General features: G+C 42.4%; 1 protein-coding gene across 1 annotated transcript in view; it reads left to right on the top strand.

Annotated features, from left to right (window-relative positions):
- The window catches only part of rbm46 (RNA binding motif protein 46), a gene marked incomplete at both ends in the record, with an annotated part of 67,704 nt that overhangs the window by 28,716 nt on the left and 11,537 nt on the right, over positions 1-27,451 (top strand). The window contains 2 exons of the mRNA XM_080741582.1: positions 9,960-10,165; positions 11,955-12,057. Coding sequence (XP_080597708.1) covers positions 9,960-10,165; positions 11,955-12,057 — 309 coding nt within the window. The remainder of the gene's footprint in view (positions 1-9,959; positions 10,166-11,954; positions 12,058-27,451) is intronic.

Here is a 27,451-nt window from a genome sequence, read left to right as displayed (position 1 = left end):
ACAGTAGGTAGACAGGAAACAGAGAGAGAGAGAGAGAGAAACGGGGAGTGACATGCAGCAAAGGTTGTCGGGATCGGGATTCAAACCCGCGACCTGCTGTCAGGCATTAGATCCATTGTGGTATGCACCTCGACCGCTAGGCCTGCGGGCGCCCCTTGAGCTCTGTTTCTGAACTGTTTAGTTTGAGTACTTGATCATACTACAGTCACACAAAGTAGATCTGCTTCTATAGTGTTCATCCTGAGAAGTACCGGTAACAGTTTTGGTTTAGAGCCGACAGAGATAATAATACTGTATACTGTATATAATTTCATATATGAATCATCCAGAAGAGAAAGGGGTGGGTTTAAAAGCGATACTAAAAACAACACACAATATCCCTGCAAGGCCCGAATTAATTTCTACTGGCCATTTTTTTTTTTTAAATCAGATGGTGTTGTAGGAGTCCTAATCACAGGAAAATGTAATTTAAAAAAATGTATAATGTTTTTGTAAGGTTTTATAGCCATAAATCATAAATCATAAATCATGCTCTAATTTGCATTTTGGGGATATTTTTCACAATATTAACATATGCACGTGTTCTAGACATTCTAATGATCACGAAAAAAAATATTACAGGCATTTTACTTATGTTTTTGTGAGGAATAGCTTCAGTTAAAAAGTGAGATGTTGTTCGTCCAGACGCTGGAATTCCAACTTCTCTGGGAGGTGTGAATGTCAGTCTCTGTGGGGGGTATTTATATGCAAATATCGTGGCCAATGGCATTGTAATACTAAACAATAGGATTTAATGGTGATGTTAATGTGAAAAAAGAACAGGAAAACTAATTATAACATTTTTTAAAAAATGATTTAAAAAACGTTGCCAAAAAGCAACGCTGGGCCTTGCAGGGATATATAGAGTTGCGTGAGTTGAGAGAGATTCCAAGGCGGAGGTTCAAACCCATTAATCTAGGTCTGAGTGCCGACAGAATGAACAAACGTGCGGACCTACGATTGTTTGGGGGCAGCCCTATATTATAATGATATACACTAGCTGTGTGTCATATCTGGTAATGTCCTGGAAAAGGATTCACTGAAGAGCGTGGGGACAGTGAACATGCCCACAACCGCTATATCAATTCAGCAAAGGACTGAGCAAAAAGAACAAAACAAACACTAAATCCATGTCGTTTAGAAAAATACAATACAGCAAGGGAAAAAACAAACACTATTTATATCCCACAACCGGAGGGCCTGCACTGGCTGGGCAACAGCTGAGGGAGTGGGATACTTGCATAGAATCAATGCATGCCGTTTCAAAGGGGGAAACCTGCTCATCTAAAACAATATTGAATGGAACCTGCATTGATGTTGATAAATTATAGTACAGAGCAACTTGGTTCACATGCTGCACACCTATTTACTTACCTGACTATTGAGACGATTGGACAGGAACGGCCACACAGTAACTGTAGACGTGTTTCTTAAACCTCTCTGATTTCTCTTAATAGACATTCATTCATTCATTCATTCATTCATTCAAATGGATTTGGATCCCCATCCAGAATAAATGGGGGTACATTTATTGTAATCAAATTATTGTCTTAGGAATGTGACAAATACAACACAATATTATTGAACTCAAGTCTCCATGGCGTGAGTAATCAATAGAAAAAAAGTCATTTTGGGGGTGAACTACTCCTGTAAGGATATTTCAGAGTGACAACACCTAGTAGTTCATTTTCAATGAAAGGCACCCTGGTTTAGATGAAGAGGTAGGAGTAGCCGTCTGACACACACGCATACATGCTCCTCACACATACTCTCTCTCTCTCTCTCTCTCTCACACACTCACACACACACGCGCACGCACGCACGCACGCACGCACGCACGCACACACACACACACACACACACACACACACACACACACACACACACGTCCCGTGCCAACCCGAGTTGAACTGGGTGGGTTTCAACAAGTTGACAACCCCACGACCTGCAAAGAAACAGAGTGTGCTGTTTTCTTTATTTTTTTTTTAACCTCGTACAGTTTCAGTTCCCGCACCAGTTGAGTTGGATGACATGTAACGCAGTAACGCAGCCATTTACATCACAGCAACTATAACAGCGTTACTGAATCGGAAAAGCTTACGTGTTACCATAGGCGATTTTAAGGGGTGTCCTAGGGTGCACGTGCACCGCCAGGCGGCCATTTTGATTTTTTTTTTTTGAAAAATAATTTATTTTTATTTATTTTTTTAAATAAAAAAAAAATATATATATATATTTTTTTTTGTAATGTAACTTTATTTTATAATTATTAAATAAAACAGTGATCGTGATTTGTAAAATGTGCGCAAAAAGAGAGGTGGAGGGGCAAGTATTTCAGCTTGCTTGCTTGCAATGTAAGACCTATCAGCTTGCTTGGCGACGGCGCTGTTGGCAGACTTGGCAGGCACTGTGGGTGGGCTGTGAGATTAACACCTGTGCTGGCCGGCTCTGATATGATGACCCACAATTCCTTGATTTCCTTATCTGTTTCCGCCCGCCTAAAACAATATGGATACAGCGGCAGAGCAGCAATAATGGCGAAACGAACTATAAATACAAAGACAATTGACCAATTCTTTATAAAAAAGAGCAAACCCAGTGCCACAACCGATAATTCATCATCAGGAAATGTGAACACGGGTTCACTCGACACTGACAGTAATGCTAATGAACGCGAACCAGAGGAGGTGGACGGAGCTTGCAGCAGCAGTGATCCAGCCACCGACATCACTGTGGAAGGCTCGCCGTTGCCGGAGGCCGGGGCCCCGGTTCCTCCACAGCAAGCAAGCCCCACTCCAGACTCAACTGTTGTTACCCCAGGCCCAGACCCAGAGGAGCCAAATGAAGCCAACTTTGTTCATGAAAGAGACCCTTGCCATGGCCCGGATAAAGCTAAGCAGTTTTTGGCTTTGGGTCCATATCAGCCAGAAGATGTAGAATGTCCATTAAAGACCGCTGGCGAAAAACAACGCAAATTCAGAAAGGAGTGGTTTAAAGATTTTGCCTGGCTGGAGTATAGCGTGCGCCATGACCGGGCGTTCTGCTTTCCATGTCGGGCCTTTGGTTCTGAGAACACCGAGCAAGCTTTCAGGAGGACAGGTAAATAAAGACACATCTCTGTTTACACAATGCTGTTGTACTCCCTCCAAGTGCATAGTCTATTATGTTCCCTTTTTTCAACTGTTTCGTTATATTGCTTTAATGCTTTGGCAATGTAATCTATGTTTTCTCATGCCAATGAAGCTAATTTAATTTGAATTGAATTTAACAGGGTTTTACAGGGTTTCAGGGCTAAACAAACTTTTCGTGACCATTCTACAAGAGAGAACCACATTGATGCCTCGGGCAGATGGCAGGGATACCTGGCGTCGCTGGAGAAGGGAAGCGTCGCGTCAAAATTGGATACCCAGAGACGGGCATTATTAGAAGACAACCGTGACTATTTACAAGCCGTCATTCAGACGGTTTTATTCTGTGCTCACCAGGGAATACCTCTAAGAGGACATGATGAAGGCGAGGACTCTTTAAACCAAGGAAATGTGAGAGAACTCATGCAACTGCGTTCAAATGACAGTGAACTAATTAGACGGATGTTTACCCTGAGAGAGAAGCGCTACACCTACGTCAACAGTGAGTCTCAAAACGAAATTCTTGATTTAATGGCTAAACAAGTGCTAGAAAAAATTGTATCTGAAGTTAAGAATGCAGGTGTGTTTTCCATAATTGCAGATGAAACAATGGATTTGTCAAAACATGAATAAGTTGCTCTCATTCTCCGTTATGTATCTGAATCACTAGAGATTAATGAACGCTTCATTGGGTTTTATCGTACAGAGCTGACTGATGGTGCTTCACTTGCTGCTTTAATTAAAAACACACTGGAAAAATTGGACTTAGATATAAACGCTCTGAGGGGCCAGTGTTATGATGGGGCAGCCAGTATGCGTGGTCCTTATAAAGGGGTTGCATCCCGTATCCTAAAAGAAAATCCCCTTGCTTTCTATGTTCATTGTCATGCGCATATATTGAATTTATGTGTTGTTGACATGGTTTCTAATGTGCCTACAGTCCGAAATGCTTTTGGTACACTTCAGACACTAAGGAATTTCATTGAGGGCAGTGCTAAGCGCCACGCTGTATTCGAACGAATGACAGCTAGTAAACCATTCGCAGGCGGGGCTGAAACACTCAAGTCGCTCAGTGACACCCGGTGGAATTGTCGTTTGGAGGCTATAAAAGGAGTGTTAGATAACTATGATGAACTCGTTAATACTCTAGAAGAAATAGCCGAATCCAATGATAAAGCAGGTGTAGAAGCAAATTCACTGCTTAAAAATATCCACGATTTCAGCTTTATTTACTGTATGGTCTTCATGCGCAGGGTTTTAACTCAGACAGATAGTCTAAATAAACTGTTGCAGACAAGAAACTACAAATATGACACTGCATTTGCAACAGTAAAAGCGACTGTTAAAACCATTAAGGATATTAGAGGGGGAGAGTTTGCTTCTCAGGTTTTCCAGTATGTTAGTCAGATCTGTGAAAGAAATGGTTTTGCTGGTCCTAGTGTGCCACGCAAATCAGTGTTTAACACAGCAGCGGATTATTACCGATGTGATATTCTGTATAGAACACTGGACACACTCATACAACAGCTTGAGGGGCGCTTTTCTGAAAACGATGTTCATATCCTCCAGTGTCTTGCTGATGTTGTAACCTCAGATAGCCCTCCAGAAAAAAGTGTGACAGACGTATGTCAAACATACACTCTTGATGCAGATGTTCTGAAAGCTGAAATCTCTGTAATGACTTCCATGTACAGGGAAGAGAATGTGCGCAAAAAAAAAGAAATGGAGGACACGACACTGTTTGAAAAGAAACTTGCTTTTTTTCAAGAGAAGGGAATGCATAATTCTGATTCATTTGGTACATTAAAACACGTCTACACACTGTACCTCACCATACCAGTTACGAGTGCTTCAGCTGAGCGCAGCTTCTCTACTTTGAGACAACTAAAAACGTATTTACGGACAACCATGACTGATAAAAGAGTGTCAGATATAGGCATTTTACAGATTGAGAAAATACACGAAATTAAAGTGCAGAAAATAATTGAAAGGTTTGCAAGTGCCAAAACCCGGAGGCTGCAGTTCATTGTGTAATAAGGATGTGTCTACTATTTGTTTTTGTGAAATGCTTATTTGACACTGTAAATGACTGCTTGATTGCTTGATGAATGATGATTAACTTGATGTTTGGCTTTGCTGCCTCTGTCTGCAAAATAAGTAAATAAATCCTATACTAGACATGCTCATGGTGTCTAGAAAAAGAAGCACCTGTTTTACACTTTTTTTGTTTATATTGTGTTACATTTGGGTACAAAATTAACTGCAGAAATCCGCTAAAACAACATTACAAAACCGCTAATATCCGCAATTTTTTTCGCGTGCGCGCTTAACGTCGTGCACGCGCGCTGTGCGCGCGTGCATGAGGTAATAGAGGTCGTGCACCCCCTGCTGGAAGAGGCTAGAATCGCCTATGCGTGTTACGTTATTGGTTACAGAGAAAAGTACACAACACCCAACACTGCTAGAAAGACATAATTAGCCACTTGTACGCCCTGCCTCCTCAAGACAAAATGCTGTAAAAAAACAAAACACATTTATTTTCCCTTTGCTCTAAGTACTATCTGAAATATGAACCCTTGTTGTAAAAAAAACTAAGTTGTCCTTTAGCGGTTTAAGCCTTATTAATACCTGAAGCAGATTCTACAAATGTCACAGGAACTCTGAACATTAAGATTCATGGACATTTGCACCTTAAACTTTCATGTCCATGAATCCTAATCGTCAGAGTTCCTCTTGAGGATGTCCTTGACACATCCTGGAGCCTCTGCTGATTATCTCCGTTCGGCGGTGTCCTGTGGGGTCCTCTTAGTGGGATATCGCTGGCTATGCGCTACATGCTATTCCCTCCTGGCTGGTTTTGGCCTTGGGCCCGGTAAATCATTCCTTCTGCCATGCCGTGTTTGTTTGTGAATTGGTGGGTGGTAGTGATGTTTAGTTTCCTCCCAACGCTTTTCCTTTCCCTCTCCTAGGATTGTTATATTCGTTATCTCCATGGAGTGGTTATTCATTATTAGGACAATCCAGTGGTGTAAACTAGCTAAGTACATTCACACAAGTACTGTACTTACAATCTTGAGGTATTTTGGGGGTGGCGGCTTTGAGGTGCGAGTGAGTTCCAAAGCGTTGGTGGCTGCAACTGATAAAGCCCTGTCACCCCAGGTATGTTTTATGAGCGGTGGTTCACCGTCTCCTTAGCGTGAGTGTGCGTGTAGGTTTGTTACAATGCGTGTATGTAGCCTGAGCGTGAGCTGCAATACCGCTGGTGACCAAGTGGCGCTGTTGCATCACATATGCACTCACGCGCATAGACACACACACCCACACGCAATCCTGAAATGAACTGCTACACACACATGGCCGCGCGCGCGCGCGCACACACACACACACACACACACACACACACACACACACACACACACACACACACACACACACACACACGCACCACCGCTCACTTCAAACTTGGTTTGATTTTTTTAATTTTTTTATGGGTGAATTCTAGGAGGTTTGATGAGGTCAGAGAGGTATTGAGGAGCCTGGTTGTTAGGGGCCTTGTACAGTAGGTGGTGATCAGTATTTTGAAGTCGATTCTGTGTTTTTTCCTGGGAGCCAGTGAAGGTTGTGGAGGACTGGTGTGATGTGGTCTCTGGATCGGGTTTTGGTGAGGAGGCAAGCTGCAGTTTTGCACATATTGAAGTTTTTTGAGAATGTTGGAGGTGGCATCGTAGAGGAGGTATTGCAGTAGTCGAGAGTTTGGATGTGATAAAGGCATGGATGAGTGTCTCTGACTCTCTGCAGCAGTTTGAGATAGTAGGCTATTTTAGCTTAGTACGGCGACGGCAAATGACAACGGCAACCGGAAATGATCGGTGATCGATAGATCAACCTGCCGCCGTCTGTACTACGCCAGAAGGTCCCTTTCCACGTTGCGCCTACTACGCCTGCTGCGTTGACGCGTCACAAGAAGGCTGTTTTGGTCATATGGTTGACGTGGGATTGGAAGGAGAGAGTGGGATCCAGGATGACACCAAGGTTGCGGACTTTGGTTGAGGGAGTGATAGTGGAGCCCATCAATGTTTAGGGAGAGATTTTGACACTTTTACTTAAGTAAAACAAATGGAGTACTTTCCCCTCCACTGGGATTGTTATATTTGTTATCTCCATGGAGCGGTTGTTCATTATTATGACAAATTGACATGCCACTATTGGGGGTGCTCCCTCCCCCTTTGCAGCAGGCGGGGGAGGCATTCTATCACATGCTGCCAACTTTGGGGGAGTTTAGTAATTGAAAGCCTTGGGGTCTCCTAGGGAAGCGACCCTTTTGACCTCTTCCTGCACTACCCCCTCTGCTTTCCTGGATGCTCGGAATCCCGCGTAGAAACCATTTCTTCCTCAGTTTCTTGGGATCGGTTTTCCCAAGACCATTTAATAGAGCTAACTGACCCCCAGGCTTATATAAAAACAATAAACACATTCACAATGAGGAACATGAGATGGAGAGTTGGAGACCTAAAACGTTGATATTGTGTCTTCTCCCAGGCTTCATTCTTTTCAAGATTTGTTTTTGGGGCTTTTTATGCCTTTATTGACAGGACAGTAGACTGACAGGAAATGAGGGGAGAGATGGGGAGTGACACGCGGCAAAGGTCGTCCGGATCGGGAATCGAACCGGCGACGCCAGGCATCCATGCCTATGTGGCAATGCCTAAGTGGTATGTGCCTGGACCAGTAGGCCAGGCTTCATTCTATTAGTGTGTGTTTAGTTTGTATGTGTGTGTGTGTGTGTGTGTGTGTGTGTGTGTGTGTGTGTGTGTGTGTGTGTGTGTGTGTGTGTGTGTGTGTGTGTGTGTGTGTGTGTGTGTGTGTGTGTGTGTGTGTGTGTGTGTGTACTCTTTTGTGTTGAATCCATCACATGAACACATTATTACTTGCGCCAGTCAGCAAAGCGAGGAGCAAGTATTGGTACAAGGATTCACTGCGGGCCCCCCATGAATGTTCTTCATAGGGGGAGGGGGTTTAACCCATTTAGACTGGGAAAGCATTATTATGCGTTATTTTGTGCTTCAACTATTGAAAAATAGCAGACAAGCTCACACGCGGCATCTGCTATTTTTGAAAAATCTTGAAAATGTGCGCAAGTCTTTGAATATTTCAAATCCTTCTATGTTTCTATGTCAGTGGTGCTCAAACCTTTTCATGTGAAGGACCCCCATCTCAAAATATTTAGTTCCAGGGACCCCCCAGAAGCAAAATTTGAGTTAAAAATGTTCACTTAAAATATACGTATATTCAAAGTTTTACCCATTTTCACGACTTTTCAAAAATAGCAGACCTACAAGCTCACAGTGTGGCACAGAGTGCCACGCTGTGAGCTTGTAGGTCTGTGATCTTGTAGGTTTGTGAGCGTGTAGCTTGTAGATCTGCTATTTTTCAATAGCTAAAGTATAGAATAATTACAGTAAGGCCCCTCCAACTTGGGCCCTAGTAACTCAGTCCCACTTTCCCCCCCCTTGTGACACCCCTGATTCAGAGTGTCGTGTGTATATTAGTGACAGGACCGACTGGAACTCCTCTGGAATGTCCAAATGATCCTGAAAACAGAGGCAGAGCAGCTGGACATGCATATAACCTGTGACATCATCAATGGGGAATCCAAGCTAACAGAAACTGCGGGCTTTCTATTCCTGAAAAAAGTTGCAATGTTAAAGTGGAAGCCATTTCCAATTTTCAGAGGCAGATCTCAGAGGCAAATATTGTACTTTAACTCCAATGATTTGAACAAATATTTCTTACTAGTTACTTGGTTTACCTTGATTATTACAAAACATACATTAACCACTTCAGCCCTATTTAAACTTTGGCTATTTGAAAATAGCTGCTCTACAAGCTCACAAACAACGCACCGCAATGCGACATGTTGTGAACTTGTAGATCTTCTATTTTCAAGCAAGATTTTCAACTTTTTAAACTTGTGTAACGGGACATTATGCATGATGAGTAGCCTACTTTGTACTTGAAGTATACCACACTTTTACTTGCAGTATTGATACTTGAGTGAGTAGTTTTTCCACCACTGAATACAACCATACCTTGCACACATACCAGCTCAGTGGCCTTGTGATTAGAGTGCCCCCCCACATCCCGAAGTTGTGGATTGAATTCCCACGGGGTGTACTACTACTTGCTACCTCACGCTACGGCCCCCACCTTCACTAAATGCGGCCCTCAGGTTAATATCTGAATACTGATATATTATTGTTTTCAGGTGTTGCAATTCCAAACATGCAAACATGACCTGCTTTACTTCAGTCTATATTAGTAGCCTAGTACAGTAGTATTAAAATGTATTTTTTTTTTATGTCCAAAGTTTTTGTATTTAAGTTCATGAAGTTAACATGAGTATAACTAAATGCATTTGACGTTAAATCAAAATGTTACATTTCAGGATTCCAATTCAAAAGAAGCAAAAATAGGGTTAGGGTTAGCTCAATAGGGTTAGCTCAAAACGTGTCGCGCTGCGACGCTGTTTTGAGCTTGTTTGAGATCTGCTATTTTTGTGTCTTTTGTATGACATGTAGTAGAATGACAAAGTACGACATATGCAGCAATATGCATGTGGCCCTCTGGAGTGAATGTGGAAATATGGTGGCCCTCTCCATCATTAAAGTTGCCCACCCCTGCGCCACGGAAACAAGAAGATGACCTCTGTCGCAACCTGGCTCATTAGCCGTCGGTTCCCAAACCTATACTCACTTTGAATGAATAATATTTGTGTGCGTCTCTCTCTTCCAGGAGCAGCGGACAACGAGCACTTTATGTTCCCCTGCCTGCCCGGCACACCGCTCTCCTCCACCAGCCTCTGCTACCTGAAACCCAGCCAGCTGTCCACTGCTGTCAGCCTGCTGGAGCTGTACTGCAACAAGAACAACTGGCCACTGCCCGAGTACCACCTGTACTCTGCACCAGGACCCAACAACCAGCTGTTTCTCATATACAAGGTTAGAACAACCAGCTGTTTCTCATATACAAGGTTAGAACAACCAGCTGTATTCTCATATACAAGGTTAGAACAACTGTATTCTCATATACAAGGTTAGAACAACTGTATTCTCATATACAAGGTTAGAACAACCAGCTGTATTCTCATATACAAGGTTAGAACAACCAGCTGTTTCTCATATACAAGGTTAGAACAACCAGCTGTATTCTCATATACAAGGTTAGAACAACTGTATTCTCATATACAAGGTTAGAACAACCAGCTGTATTCTCATATACAAGGTTAGAACAACTGTATTCTCATATACAAGGTTAGAACAACTGTATTCTCATATACAAGGTTAGAACAACTGTATTCTCATATACAAGGTTAGAACAACTGTATTCTCATATACAAGGTTAGAACAACTGTATTCTCATATACAAGGTTAGAACAACTGTATTCTCATATACAAGGTTAGAACAACCAGCTGTATTCTCATATACAAGGTTAGAACAACTGTATTCTCATATACAAGGTTAGAACAACCAACTGTTTCTCATATACAAGGTTAGAACAACTGTATTCTCATATACAAGGTTAGAACAACTGTATTCTCATATACAAGGTTAGAACAACTGTATTCTCATATACAAGGTTAGAACAACTGTATTCTCATATACAAGGTTAGAACAACCAACTGTTTCTCATATACAAGGTTAGAACAACTGTTTCTCATATACAAGGTTAGAACAACCAGCTGTATTCTCATATACAAGGTTAGAACAACTGTTTCTCATATACAAGGTTAGAACAACCAGCTGTATTCTCATATACAAGGTTAGAACAACTGTTTCTCATATACAAGGTTAGAACAACCAGCTGTATTCTCATATACAAGGTTAGAACAACCAGCTGTATTCTCATATACAAGGTTAGAACAGCCGACTGTATTCTCATATACAAGGTTAGAACAACCGACTGTATTCTCATATACAAGGTTAGAACAACTGTATTCTCATATACAAGGTTAGAACAACCAGCTGTATTCTCATATACAAGGTTAGAACAACAACTGTATTCTCATATACAAGGTTAGAACAACCAACTGTATTCTCATATACAAGGTTAAGCCCTTTGCACACAGGCGCGTTTATCCGCACGGATAAAACGGACACTTTCATTTTTTTTAAGAAAACAAAGATTCTATACGACCTCATGCACACCGGATCCGAATTTGCCGTGCGACGAGTGGCTGCGGCCGTGCGTCTTTTTCTCGATTGAACCCAGTTCGATTTGTGCGTCTTGTCGCATGCGGTAAAAAACTCATCACTCCTTTTATGACTCCTTTTGGGATCCGCAGCGCCGATTCCGCACAGCATTGCACACCAAATCCAATGCGTTTTATTCATAAAGCAAACGAAAAAAAACGCAACGGTCCTGTGTGCAAAGGGCTTTAGAACAACCAACTGTATTCTCATATACAAGGTTAGAACAACCAACTGTATCTCATATCATCGCTGTTCAGGTGGAAACCTTGTATGTCCAAAACCATTCCTTTTTATTTTTATATTATTATTTTAAAAACGAGTTAAAGTAGTGATGATATCGATGCGAGGCGTTGTGTGCTTGTAGATTGTCTATTTTCACTGGTTTTGTGCGACAGTATTGTATGGTGAAGCAGGGCTTTACTTACGAAAAGACACTACAAATTGTAAACTTGGAGATGCGGGGTTTCTGCCCGACAGCAACGTTATATAAAAGTTGTGTGTGTGTGTGTGTGTGTGTGTTTGTATGTGTGTGTGTAGGTGTGTATCGCGTCCATCAATAGCAGCTTCATGCCAGACAAGCTGTGCATGCTGGTGGAGAATGCCAAGGAACTGGCTGCTCAGAACGCACTGTGGAGCCTGGGTACGTTCACACATGCAGCGCACACCCCACGCCTTGCCTCCCTTTTGTTGCCAATGATATGCTACTTAAACACACACCAATCACACACACACGCACGCACGCACGCACGCACGCACGCACACACACACACACACGCACGCACGCACACACACACACACACACACACACACACACACACACACACACACACACACACACACACACACACACACACACACGCAAGCTCTTGCTTGCAAATGCTACTGTATCCCCATTCGTTAGGGCTCACACAAATCTCTTAGCGTCATGTGACACACTTAAGTAGTGGAACTGTATCTCTCTCCATGCACACGCGTGCGCACACACACACACATGCGCACACACACATGCGCACGCACGCACGCACGCACGCACGCACGCACGCACGCACGCACGCACACACACACACACACACACACACACACACACACACACACACACACACAGACATACTTGGTATACTAACTTCATTCACATGCATGAAAAAGTAAACGCTCACATATTAATTTTCTCCTCTCTCTGGCTCACACAGACACAGACACAGACACACACACACACACACACACACACACACACACACACACACACACACACACACACACACACACACACACACACACACACACACACACATACATGCTGGCAGCTAGGAGCATTCTGCCTTTGTGTGCCAACAGTGGCCACGGGGCCAAGTACATTGGCGAGCCTTCTAGCCTATTACATGCCAATTTATCCCATTCCCTTTAGTCCTCCATCCATACCAAATAATCATATTCAAAGAACAAACAATGGTGCTTATTGACATAAGCATTTGTTGCAGCCCATATTTTGGATATCGTCTCTGTCGGCTGAAAACCTCATGTGTCCAAAACTGTTACTTTTCAGGATTCAGATTCAAAAACAGCAAATGTAGCAGATCTACAAGCTCATGCAGTAAAAGCATTCACTGTGTGTAACAAGATTTTCACCATTTCAAGGCCAACAGAATTTGTAATGAAACGAGAACCCATTCTGACAATAGTGATTCTCAACCTTTTTAATTTCACAGACCCACCCCAAGTGACAATGTATTGGGCCATGGGATTTAATACGATAATCTAAGGACATTTATTGTTACTCTGATATTGTCTATCATATAGTCCAGAATTAGTGTACGGTTCAAGGTTTGTGCTTTATTGTTACATCTGGTGTACAGGGGCAGGTTGCACCACCAGAACGTAAGTTCTGCCCTAAGTTAGGGAGTAAAGTCCTTACTAGAGGCTTAGTAAGTACTAGTTAGTTTGTAACTAAGTGAGTTACTAACAGGTGTTGCACCACGACTGCTTAAGGCATAACGTAACTAGTAATGCGTAGACTGTTCCTAAAGTAAAGTATAGACGCATAAAATGACGTCATAGCTCCCGAATCCAATGAAAACTAACTGTTTCTAGTAAAGTAACGCTTGTATCGTCTTTTGTCAACAGACAGAGAGCTCCGTCTCTCCACTGGCATGTACACAAAGTCATATTGGTACGCGTGCTCATGGCGAGCGCATCCCTGCACACGGATTGTATCACAAATTATATTGTCCCCTCATACATTTTGCCCTGTTGTGAAGTAACGCAGGGCAGTGCATATTTGGAGGGGGAAGAGCACCGTTCAAGTCGCTGTTGTGTCTGCCGCGGCTATATGCAGTGGTTGAAAAAGTACTCAAATGAATTAAAAAAGTATCAATCCTGCAATATAGATATACTCTATTAATAGCAAACACATTGTGAGCTTGTAGATCGGCTATTTTCAAATGGCCGAAATGTATATAGGGCTTAATGTATGTTTTAAACAGATGGGTTGTTTCATTGTTGAATTAATTAAATAGCCGATATAATGATGTCTGCCACGTTAGTAGTGTAGTTGCTCTACTCCCATAGAGATTGGTTACTTAGTAAGGACTTAGTGCTGCGGCTGCTGCCCAAAGGCTGGTGTAAATATTTAGTAGTTACTTAGAGATACGTTAGAGTGGTGCAACAGCTGAAATTTTAGTAATGCGTAAGTCTTGACTTAGAAGCCATTTACATTATAACTAGGCTTAGAACTTAGTGTGAGGTGGTGCAACCCAAGCCTGGCGGGGCCCGACGTCATACTGCGTTCACTCACTCATTCCTTCCACAGTATAACGTCTGGCCTTCGGCCTATTGGCAGCTTGAAAAGTGGGCGGGAGTACTTGCCTTGACAGACAGACTCCTCTAACCAATCAGCGTAGCATAACATCTCTCAGCCAGTCGGAAGAACGTCGAACAAACACGTCTTTTCGGCCGATAAACTCCACTAGCGCATCCCCCGTGTTCCTTTTTAATTGTTGTAATTGATTCCAACTCTGAAATAACTGCACTTATTGCTTGTTTTATGGTTAGAGCGTTAACTGTTGCATCGCGAGGGCAGCCATTGTTGTTTTGAAAATGCTGCAGGCTGCAGCATGCATCTACGTCACCGTCTACACATGGACCAATCAGGGAAATCTTTTCACTTGTTGTCAGGAAAGACAGCTACGTTTGTTGTGCGGAAGCAGTCACTGATTGGCTCCGATCAGAAAATAATCATAATACTCGCTGCCAATACCTGGAAGTCCAGACGTTATACTGTGGAAGGAATGAGTGAGTGAACGCAGTATGACGTCGGGCCCCGCCAGGCTAGTGCAACCCTAGCCTGACTGCAAGCGTCAGACTCTATCACACACTTCGACACCACCACTACCAACAGGGGGTGGTGTTGTGCAGTCTGGTTTATTAACCAGGCTAGTGCAACCCCGCCCAGGTACATAAGAGTAAAACATATTTTTGTTTGGCTTCCTTCAGACAATGCACCAGCATAGGTATTAATAACACATTGACTTGGACTGTATTTGATTAATTAATTCAGCAGCCTCTGCCACAGTTTGTCAGTGATTTACCTTACAGTATTTTCGTCAGGAACGCACCATGTGACCAGATGTAAACAGAAGCAGTCGGGAGCTGTTTTTTTCACCCGGAAAAGAAAAATTATAACCGTGATCATCCGTGCTTTAGTCACGGTCCGTAGAAAAGGGCTTGTTTTGACCAAGAACGCAATCTGGGAAGGGAATCCGAGATAAGTTACATTGATTTTTCGGAACATTGGTCTGGACGGAATTGCAATAATTGTAGTCCTTGCATCGCTCACGGATGCGGTAGAGCGCAGTCTAGGGTAAACCACCGGAAAAGCTGTTTGACGACTTAATCGATTGTCCAATCAGAATCAAGCATTCAACCAAGCCGTGTAATCACATGTATTAACCCTCGTAGGGTCTTCGGGTCACTTTGACCCGGTTTTCAATTTTCAACATCAAGAAAAAGTATGTTAAAATATGTTTTTTTCCATGAAACTTCTTCTGCTTGGCTAATTTACTGTATTAGACATGTGATATGAAAATGGTACATGTCATGCATTTGCAACACCCCCCTGTATCAACATATAACACCCAGGGTCTTCGGGTCACTTTGACCCGGCCATTGAAAGTGTATGCTAAATGGCTAATATTTAGACCATTTCTTTCTGAAAAAACATTGGACATATGGATTTTCGAGTACATAATTTGCTCACCATTACAAACTACATTGATAACAATTCAATCAATATTATCTCCGCCAGGCCGGGATGTCCAAAGGTGAGGGATTATGTTTTCGTTGCTTCTGTCTGTGAACAGCTAATCTCAGTCACCAGTCAGCGTGAAACTTTACATGTACTCCCCCGGGAAGCCTAGGAAGATATTCAACCCCAAATCGTCCTGTTATAGCGCCACCATGAGGCAGAATTGAGCAAAACAAGTTTTGGGGGATATTTACAATACCGATTTTCTCTGGTCATTTGATCAATGTCATGACCTACACAGTATGTGTCACATTTTCTATTCAGATTGGCCACGATTCCAAAGATGCTTACGATTTTTGCGGGAGTGGCACATTTTGCTACCAAATGGGAACTTCATCCCTATGTCACTTTACAAATTCCAAGTTTCACAGCATTCCGACGTGATTTGTAGCATTTATTTTATTTTATTTTGAGTAGCCAATTATGGTTTACCCTCTTTTTCTCCCCAATCCAGACCTTATGCTAATTGATTCCCCCCCTATGTTGTCACTGCTGTTGTATCGTACTGAATCACCTGACAGTGAGGAGCCCCCACCGAGAGGACGTAGGGCATTCGCCCTTCGTCCTACTCCTCCCTCCCAAAACCAGCTGCCGCCGAGTCTGGCTGTAGGAATACATGTAGTGACAATCATCACCCTCTCCGCCCAGCTTCCCTTCCCTCGAACAACAATTGTGTTTGCATAGATGCCCCACAATTGTTTCAAATCCACAACCTCTGTGGTGGTGGCAGGGACACTGTGCCACCCGAGTACCTGTAGCACTTTGTGCAAATCAGAATGGGACAAGAAATATTTGACATATAGTTCTTGATCAAATGACAATAGGGATAATATGTACCAATTGGTGTGAGGTTTGGACAAAGTCTAAATGGTAATACCAACAAGATATTTTGCAAAGATCAGTCTCATGGTGGTGCTATAAAAGACAGATGGGAAAGATTTCTAGTGGAGTTTCTTTCTAGGTCTCCTGGGCGTATGTGTGCCAAGTTTGATGCTGAAGTGGTGCCTGAGATTAGATGTTCACACAACGGCCTGATGGTGGCGCTATAAGAGGCCAATGTGAAGAATTTAGGGAGGAGCTTCTTCCTAGGCCTCCCGGGAGTGTGTGTGTGTAGTTTCACACTAATTGGTCCAACTTGCCTGAGATTAGCTGTCCACAGACAGGAGTGAAAACATAATCCCTCACCTTTGGCCATCCCGGCCTGGCGGGGATAATAAAAAATATTGATTGAATTGTTAGTAAAGTAGTTAGTAATGACAATCAAATTGTGTTTAATATGATTTTTGGGGGATTTCTAACTACTTTAGAATGGTTTAATATGAGCCGGGTCAAAGTGACCCGAAGGCCCTGGGTGTGACTAAAACACGAGGATCCTACGAGGGTTAAGGCATATAAGGCTTAATTAGCCATGGATCCTTTTAAGAAAAAGATGAGGCACCACTGCTGCTGTGTTTTCAACCTTAATGTTGTCTATTTTCCTAATTAAACAGACACAGGCTCTGTGAAGCTTTAATTTAGTTTAGCATAAATTAGCGTCTTTTTAAGTGGATAAAAGATTACATTTCCTTCATCACAGCTATTTTGAATGATCCACCTGGTTCCTTTTGCCTGTCTTTGTTCACTGTGAACAAGAAGAAGCCTTCTTTAGATGTATAAGGCTGATTGTCGGGTGTTTTGTTCATAAGGGATATTATAGCCCGTGAGGCCAGAGATTTGCTCTGTCACATAGACATTAAAGTACACATGCTGTGTACTTTAATGGTACTTTAATTTAATTTGAAAAGCACATTTGAAACCCGCAGAGAGGGGATGTAATTAGCAATGGCGATCAGCCAAAAGACGGTCAATTATACAGGCGCTGTCGTGTCGGCTGTTCCTGATAAACCGAGATGTTCTAAATGCAATCCATTCCTCTAAACAACCACGGCTGACACATAATCAGTCGCGGAGGAATACTCATGTTTTTTTTACTTAAAGGAATATCGCACAACCCAAAATGAAGGATTTTCCATCAGTTACTCTTGATAGTTTGAATTCATTTAGAATCTTTGTTTTTGTGGCATGGCTTCACAGGCAATGAAACATCCCCAAACAAAATCATACAGCATATATGATAGTCCTAACACTTCCAGGATAAAGATTCTCATGCACGGACGAGGAGTGCACCTGGGAGAGTGCCTGCGTGTGAACTCATGTGTTGAAACCAGGGTCGGGTATCGATACCGAAATTCTGTTCAAAGTAAGTAGTTAGGGCATGAGTTCCTAGATGTGCTAATATCCACTCATGATTGCAAACAAAGGCGTTGTTAGCTGCAAAGATGTACGTATACCGTTGTTCCCTATTGAGCTTGGCACATTTCCTGCGGCAAGCTGCCCAGATTACACGTCACACGTGTCTTCTTATTTTTTCACTCTCACAAAACGCCTGCAATGTAGTGCATTTGAAACTACATTGCAGTGCACGTCATGGGGTGATCATGACGTGGCCAATGTTTAATTTGTCATTTTAGAGGCATTCAATTGTCACTCTAGAAATGTGCAGATAGGCTACCTCTACACACTGAAACCTTGTGTTGGTTTGTTTACTGTTTTAGTGAGAAAACAATGTTGCATCTGGGGACCCCCCAAAATTATTTGGGGACCCTCCTGGGGGTCCCGACCCACAGGTTGAGAACCACTGTGCTACATAACGTCACACAAAAACACAAAACAATCAATAGGATACTCATTGTGTCCTTTTGTAAAGCCATGACCTCCACTGGGGCATGCCATCCCTTAGTTCAGCGGTGGCCAACTTTGATGATGGCGAGGGAGGGCCACTATATTTCCACCTTCACTCCAGAGGGCCACATTGCATATTGCTACGTCCTACTTTGTCATTCTAGTAACTCATACAAAAGAAGCAAAAATAGCAGATCTACAAGCTCAAAACGCATCGCGCTGCGATGCGTTTATGAGCTTGTAGATCGGCTATTTTTGCTTCTTTTGAATTGGAATCCTTTTTTTTCTTTTTTTTTTTTTCTTTTTTAATTGGAATCCTGAAATGTAACAATTTGATTTAATTTCAAACGCATTTAGTTATATACTCATGTTAACTTTATGAACCTAAATACAAATACATTGGACATAAAAAAATACATTTTATTACTACTATACTAGTCATTAAGCTACTATTATAGACTGACGGAATTAAAGCAGCTCATGTTTGGAATTGTAACAGCTGAAATCAATAATATATCAGTATTCCTGTATTAACCTGCGGGCCGCATTAAGTGAAGGTGGGCCGCCAGTTGCCCATGTATGCCTTAGTTACACCAGGTTGCTGAATGCCTTCCATCCCATCTATTATGGTCTGTAGCCATGGCAATCTCTCTCTAACTGTAGAACTACCTGTAACAGCTTCACATTCTGAAAGGTCTCTGTCCAAACTTTAACCCATTAGGGCCTGAGGCTGATCATACACATGTCCTCTATATCAGTAGTTCTCAAACCTTTTCGAGAAGGCTTCCTCAGACCTTATCAAACCTTTTTGAGAACTACTCAAGGACCCCCAAAATGATATGTATTTGGTTGTGGACACACATATATCACACGCACGCACGCACGCACGCACGCACGCACGCACGCACGCACGCACGCACGCACGCACGCACGCACGCACGCACGCACGCACACACACACACACACACACACACACACACACACACTTAGATTTTCAACAATGATCAACAATTGGTAAACACAACACCATTTCACACACCCATGTGTTGAATAGAATAACTGCTATAAAGGTGTCCAGACTCTAGGTTGTGTTTCTTTAGTAACTTTAGTAAAGAAATGTCCAATTTACAACTAATGTAGGTATTTAGCAGATGCCCTTCATCCAGTGACTTAAAGGACAACTCTGCCCTAAATCACTTCTAGGCTCATGTTCCTACTTATATTGATCCCATAAGACTGTCCATGGGATCTATTAGGCAGAAATGCTGTTGTCCAGTTTCCCCAGCAGAACCCAGCAGCTCTCATGGCATAGAGTGGAGCCTAATAAGCCTATCGCTTTTACACTATTTGTTGTGGTCAAAAGTGTTTTTATTTTTCATGAATGTGGTACTAGTTGTCATTACAAAGTTAACACATCCATGTCATCGTTGTCCCACACAAGCCATCACACTCTGCTAAACAGATGTTATGCTTTTATGTGTTTTGCCAAGTCCTGGAAAAGATGCCCTGTGATTGGCCAGTGCAGTCACTTTGATTGGCACTTGTGCTGAATGATCACCCCAAAACATTATTTATGAGATTGTGGTGGCTTGTGTGGGACAACCAAGGCATGGATGTGTTTGTAATGACAACTAGTACCACATTCATGAAAAAGAAAATCACTTTTGAACACAACAAATAGTGTAAAAGTGATAGGCTTATAGGCTCCACTCTATGCTATGACAGCTGCTGCGTTCTGAAGGGGAAACTGGACAACAAGGGCATTTCTGCCTAATAGACCCCGTGGACAGTCTTTTTGGATCAATGTAAGTAGGAAAATTAGCCTAGAAGTGATTTAGGGCGGAGTTGTCCTTTAAGCGCCTTTCAGATGGGGGACTATTACTGTAACACAGGCATTCTGGCTTGATCAGCGGGGATCGCGGCCACGGTGGAGACACAAACACACTCACTCTGTGTGTAAACGGCGGGCGATATTTACAAAGCTGTACCACAATCCAGCTCTTGCCACCCGCGAGCGCATGCATGAGCAAGCATGTGTGCGAGAATTTCACGGGACCGCGATCGCTCGCCTCTCCGTCCCTCAACTTCTCTGCGCGTCCCAAATAAACGCCCGTCTCTCATTCAAAACGAATGACTACGGTGTGTCACCGCCCTCCGTCCGAAAGGTGCTTTACAATAAGCAAGGTAAACAAATACATACTGTACATCAAACGTAGAGATGCAGCGTAGTGCCTCAATAAAGTAGGGCAGGGTTCCCCAATAGGCGGCCCGCGGGCCATTTGCGGCCCGCGGGCCGCCCACACCAACCCCAGTAATAATGGTGGTATAAGAGCAGCAACAACACTAGTATATCGTCGTTGTCAGGTGGAAATCTCGTATCAACAAATGTGTACGTTCTTTCACAAATCATAGAAGGCCGTCGCACAAAAGTAGTGAAAACAGCAGACAGCCGACCTACAAGCACACAGCGAGGCATTGTGTGCTTGTAGGTCGGCTGTTTTCACTAGTTTAAACAATTTTTTAAAATGATAAATGCAAAACGAATGGTTTTGGACATACAAGATTTTCACCCGACAACGACGATATCTGAACTGTCGCAGTCGCTGGAGTAGCGGGAACGCCGCCGTCGCCCCCTGCAATGCTGTGGCCCTCGGCTTGGTACCCTAGACATAATTCGGCCCTCGGGGAAAACTAATTGGGGAACCCTAGCTGAAGTAGGATCACAGTTAATGGTAAATGGTTTATTTATATGGTGCCTTTATCCAAGGCGCTTTAACTGATTGTGCATTACAATTCACTCATAGGCCATACACTCACACATTCATATACCGATGGTGGAGGAAACCATGCAAGGCACCAACCTGCTCATCTGGAGCAATTAGGGGTTCAGCTCTTGCTCAAGGACACTTTGACACTTGGGAACCGGAGGGTTCCCAAGCAGAAAGCCTCTACCTCCTGAGCCACTGCCGCCCGTAAAAAATATTTGATCATTCTGAAGTTAAAGGAGCTATAGTCAACTTTTTCTTGAAAAACGGATGCTAAAATAAAAATAATGTTTCGAAAATATTTTATGAAAAAATAAGCTTCATATATGTGTTTCTATTCAAAAATGACCACAAAAAGCATAAAATAATGATAAAATAATCATTTTGGCCATTGTCAGACCGACACTTTGTTTACATTCTAGTCTATAGACTTGGATGTAAACAAAGTGTCGGCCCTACAATGAAAACGTTGACTATAGCTCCTTTAACAATATACTATTATAAAAGGTTGAAAATATGGGCGTGCCATGTACTCAGTTTAACAAAGGCAAGATTATGTTTTAATAAAATTCCCCATCCACTGTCTGTCTGTAAAATATGAAACCCATAATGTAGTAGCAAATGAATTATACAGTTTGTAATGTAAGATCAGCTTTCACTAGAGGGAGGAGTATTGCATATCGTCTCTGCCGGCTGGAAACCTCTCATGTCCAAAACTCTTCACTTTTCAGGATTCAAATATGGCAAAAGTAGCAGATCTACAAGCTCAAAGCGTGATTACGCGAAGCTTCGCGCCGCGTTTCCAGCTTGCGGACCTGCTACTTTTGATGCTTTATTTGTGTGACGCTGTAGAATGATAAAGATCAAATTTAGCAAGAAAAAATGTAATAAAAATGTAGAGATAAGAGGTTTCTACCCGACAGAAATCGTACTTAGTTGCCTGCCAAAGAGGAGGTCCACAGTTCAGCTCTGTCTTCAACACTATGGATTATTATGGGCTGAATTTGATTTAAAGGTCAAAATGGAGTTTATGTAAAACCCTATACTTTGTAGTTGATGAGGCATGTTTTTCCATTTCCATACCATTTCCATAACACGCAGAGTTCACATCATTGCAACCCACAAGTTGCAATTTCCACAATTTCCAAAACAAATTCTGATTTCTTTCAACCCCACTGTCGGCTCTTATTTCATGGGTTGCGTTGTGTTGTGTGTAAATTCATTCCAAGGGCACTGGAGCGCTCTCTTGTCTTTTGGGCATTTAGAGTGTTGTGGTGGGTCCCGTTAACACATCATGACCTGAGGCCCATTCTACAAATGTCTTCTAAAATCATATGTTTTTCCATGTCAGTGGTTCTCAAACCTTTTCATGTAAAAATAAATATATATATCTGTATTTGTCCGTGGATCATGAACATATCTTCTGCCAGAGACCCCCAGAAGCAAGGATTTGAGTTGAAAATGTTTAAAAGATGAGCATTTTTTGGACTATTTGACATCTAATATACGTCTAAACGCTAGTCTAAAATTGGTCTAAACTTTTACGTTTTTTTAGACGTCTCAGCTTAGATGAGACATTGATTAGACATCTAACAGACGTCTATATATAGACTGTGTATATATAGCCGTTGACATAACGCCTAATCAACGTCTAGTCTAAGCTTAGACGTCACTTTTAGACCAATTTTAGACAGAGTCTAATAGCCGACTATTGCTCACTGGGGAACATGCATTCAAAGATTTGCACAAATGTACAAGATTTAAATCAGATCTACAAGCCAGCAGTGTGGCACTAATATGCTATTGAGCGTGTATGCTGATGAGCTGATGAGCTTGTATATCTGCTATTTTTCAACAGCCAAAGTTTTAAATAGTATCGTTAAAGTAGTTAAAATCTAAGATGACCCAGATGCTTCCCCGGTCTTAATACTTTAAGAAATTCAGAGCACCGCCGACGGCACAACTTAACACCCGCACCATGTCGTCTCCATGTCCCAGAACCATGGCCTTAGCAAAAAAAGAACTGCTTATTAAATGGGTGATCTGGTTTCAAGCCTCGCGTCACGGCAGGGATTTATTCAACAGAGGTGCTGAGGGTGCTCCCACTGTTCTGTTCCAGTGCGTACCCATGGGCACTGTGCTGCCTGATTTAAGTCGGTCAACAATATGAAGAGGTTTTTATTATTTCTTTTTCTATGAGTGCTACTTGTTAATCACTGTCTGATTCACATTTTAAAGGAGTAGTTCACCCCCAAAATGTTTTTTTTTTCTATTGATTGCTCACACCATGGAGACTTGTAATATTTTAATATTCTTTAGTTTTTGTGGCATTCCTAAGACAAAAATGTCATTACAATAAATGTACCCCCATTGATTCCGGATGAGGACCCGGATGGGCAGTAATGCAATGGGGGTACATTTATTTTAATATATATATTATTTTGTCTTAGGAATGCAACAAAAACAAAAACGTATTATTGAACTCAAGTCTCCATGGTGTGAGTAATCGATGGAAAAAAGTCATTTTGGGGGTGAACTAATCTATAAGCCATTAAAACCAGCATCTGTGTTATTTTAGATTTTAGCATTGGCTGGTAAAAAAATAGCAGATCTACAAGCTTGCAGCTTGTACATATGCTATTTTTGAACCTTTTTGACAAATCTACTTGTTTAGAAGGTATTTGTAGATTGGGCACAGGTCCTGATGGGTTAAGCCTGCCGTTGAGGTTTTGAGTGTGTCATTTCCCAAAAAGGAACGGTTTTGGAGCTTTCTATGTAAAATGTTCTGTGCACGAGCAAATGTGGTGCGGGGGTCCCTGGCACAAAGCGTTTTCAGATGGGGTTACGCAGACAGTTAGATTAATTTGGGGGTCCTTGACATGAAAAGGTTTGAGAACCACTGGTTTAATCAACATTAGGAAGCAAGCCCAAAAAAGCAACTACATTTTAGAAACATAATAAATACAACTAAAAATAAAAACCTGCAACCCTCAACTACCAATATTCACAGCGACTTACAGAAAAACTAGCCCAAAGGTAGCCCAAAAACTAGCCCTACTGTGTCTATCTACAGTATAACACTCTGAATATATGCATGCAGCCACTAATGCAATGCTTTAGGTCGTCATTTAAATGTATTTTCTTACTCTATATAAACAGCTTTCCAATATTCTCATGGGCATTTGGGGATTTTGTTCGCCGGAGTTAATTTAATATGAAACCGTTTTCAATACAACAGCACGCCCCGACTGCACGCACGCACGCACACACATCGAAATGTACACACCATGAGCTTGTGCTACATTTGCTATAGATTTCAAAGAGGTTAAGTTTAGAGGGGGGAAAAAGGAGCATATCATGCAAGGAGCCCTGGGGGACTCCTGGCCCACTAAGTACTGTATATATGGTTTTATGTGGTTAACTTGCCTTAAATCTGTAGCGTGTTCAATCGATGAACACTGCAGCAGCGACTTCCTGTTTGGTAACTGGTGTACTTTGTGGGGAGGGTTTTTTTGCACGTCTTTCAGTCCCAGGGGCATAGTTCCTCCGATTTAAAACGAATCCAATACGGAACTAAAACTTCCTATGTTTGGCCGCTAGTTGCGCTGTTTTTCCCCCGCGAGGTACCAAAAATAATTTGTCTACATTGGACCCCATTCGTTTTCCCCTCTGATTTTCTAACGTTAATAAACGTTGTCATAAATATTTTATGGTTCCTGTCACTAGTGAAAAACTCCCTTTCAATCACCATGATATGCGTTTTGTGCAAATATGGTCCCATTTATGTTAAAATTGATGATAAAGTTGCGGGGGGAGTGGCCAACTAAACTGATACTAGCCTGCTGTGTTCTTCTTTGTGTGCTTTATTTCGGGAGGCTCAACACCACATTCTCCCATGTATCCCTGCGGTTTCATGTGACCGTTGGCAGCCAATAGCATTCCTTGTGATTCCTAGGGTACCATTCAAACAATGATGGCGACACCCATACAAGGGGAAAAAAAAACATAATTCTCGCAGCATAGAAACCAATGGCTTCGCATCGTCCATATTTTTTTACAATCTATGTTCAGTCCGAGTGTATCAAAAAAACAACTGGGTTAAGGCAGCGGAAGCTTGTAATTGGCTGCGTGGATGTGACGAAAGTCTGGGGGACGGAGAAACACCTAAACCTAACCTTAACCCTAACCCTAACCTCAGTAAAACTAACGCTGGTGAATGCTAACCTGGTGAATGCTAACCTTCCGACGCTGGTGAATGCTAACCTGGTGAAATGCTAACCTGGTGAAATGCTAACCTGCCGACGCCTGTGAATGCTAACCTGGTGAATGTTAAACTGGTCGGACCAACGGTGCTTAACCCAGTTGCTTTTTTGATACACTCGGACTGAAAGACCTGCAAAGAAATACTCTCCCGTAGTTTGTGGGTGAATGAAACAATGAAACAGAACAACACATCCATCTAAATGTAGAGCACTCTTTCCCAACCGGTGGTTTGGGAGTGGGACCCATTTTTATGGACTGAATATCCTTTTTCTTGTCTTTTTTTTCTTTTCCTTTATTATACTAATAATAATAAAACAATCAGAGAGTAGCAGCAGTATGGGAAACAGCTTGACCGTTGGTACTAGCTCTTGAACCCTATAGCGTTTCTATCCTGTGGGGGGGCGAACATACTAAGCTCAGAATAATGGTTAGTGATGACCTTGTAGATCGGCTATTTTCAGCGCAGCAAAGGGATCTGTTGTAGAGGTTCAACCAGAGCCCTGGGGGACCCCACATGCCATACAGTAGTATGTATACATATATCTTTTAAGTGGCTCTTTGGCGCTTGGAGGTGCTGTGTGTGTGTATTACTGCGTAAGGTTCTTATATAATTTAAGTGGCTAAGGCGCTTAAAGGTGCCGCGTGTAAGGTTCTTACTCATAAGTTATAAACATCGATCTGTTCCAGTCAGTGTTGCCATGTCTGCCTATTATAAGCGACCTTAGGCTATAGTTTTAAAGTAAGTGCTCGCGTAGCCTAGTCCAGGGGTTCCCAAACTTTTTTGTCTCAGGGCACCCCATGAATATTCTTTTAATCCGAGGCACCCCTACATTATAATTTTCACTCCCAACACCTTATATTTATAGCATATCGTCATTGTCGGGTGGAAACCTTGTATGTCCAAAACCGTTTTGTATTTATCATCTATAAAATGTACTAGTGAAAACAACAGATCTACAAGCACACAACTTTGTAGATCGGCTGTTTTCACTCGTTTTGTGCGACAGTCTTGTATGATGAAGCAGGGCTTTGCTTTACCAAAAGACGTACACACTTGGAGATTCTGCCCGACGGTGACGATATTTTTGTGATTATGTTGCGAGGAAAACGTTGAGATGATAGCCATTTTGGTTAGAACTGACTGAAAATAACTGTGTACTTCAAGTTTAAAATGATACTAAATCTTTTTTCAAGTGTCCAAATAAATCCCAAATATTATCAAATGATCTCTCGGCACTCCTGGACTGCCGTCGCGGTACCCCTGGACTGCCGTCGCGGCACCCCAGGGTGCCCCGTCACCCACTTTGAAAACCCCTGGCCTAGTCGCTTCTTTTGGGCTCGTTTTCCTAGACGTGGCTGCTTATGTCGCTCACAAAATCTGGCAACCCGTGGTTCCAGTGTCCTTGGTGGTGGTGTGTAACAGCACTTCAGGCTGCACATATCGTCGTTGTCGGGTGGAAACCTCGTATCTCCAAGTTTCAAATTTGCACGTTCTTTCGCAAAGCAACGCCCTGCTTCATCACACAAGGCCGTCGCACAAAAGTAGTGAAAACAGCCGATCTACAAGCACACAACGCCTCGCGGTGCGAGGCGTTGTGTGCTTGTAGATCGGCTGTTTTTACTAGTTTGAATCATTTTTAAATGATAAATGCAAAATGAACGATTTTGGACATACGAGGTTTTCACCCCGACAACGACAATATATGAAAGTAGTGTTGAGCGGGAGATGTGGGAGAAGAGAGCGGCAAAGCAGGATGAGCCACCAGGCACAATAAATCCCTGGGCATGATGAGGGTGTTACTGTATGTAGGTTTGTCACTGATCACCGCCTCGCCATCGTTCTGCTCTCATGCTTCACGCTTCCATTTGACCAGTGGTGGTAGCAAAAGTACTCACGCTTTTTCACTCAATTACTGGTAATGACGTCAAGATCATCCCCATATGGGCTGTGATCTGGCCTAGTTGAAGTCTTACTTTTTAATGTG

Source organism: Nannobrachium achirus (genome assembly GCF_963921795.1).
Source record: "Nannobrachium achirus genome assembly, chromosome: 14".
NCBI classification, from domain to species: Eukaryota; Metazoa; Chordata; class Actinopteri; order Myctophiformes; family Myctophidae; genus Nannobrachium; species Nannobrachium achirus.
Note: the sequence above shows the minus strand (reverse complement) of the source record. Positions and strands in the feature narration are given on the sequence as shown.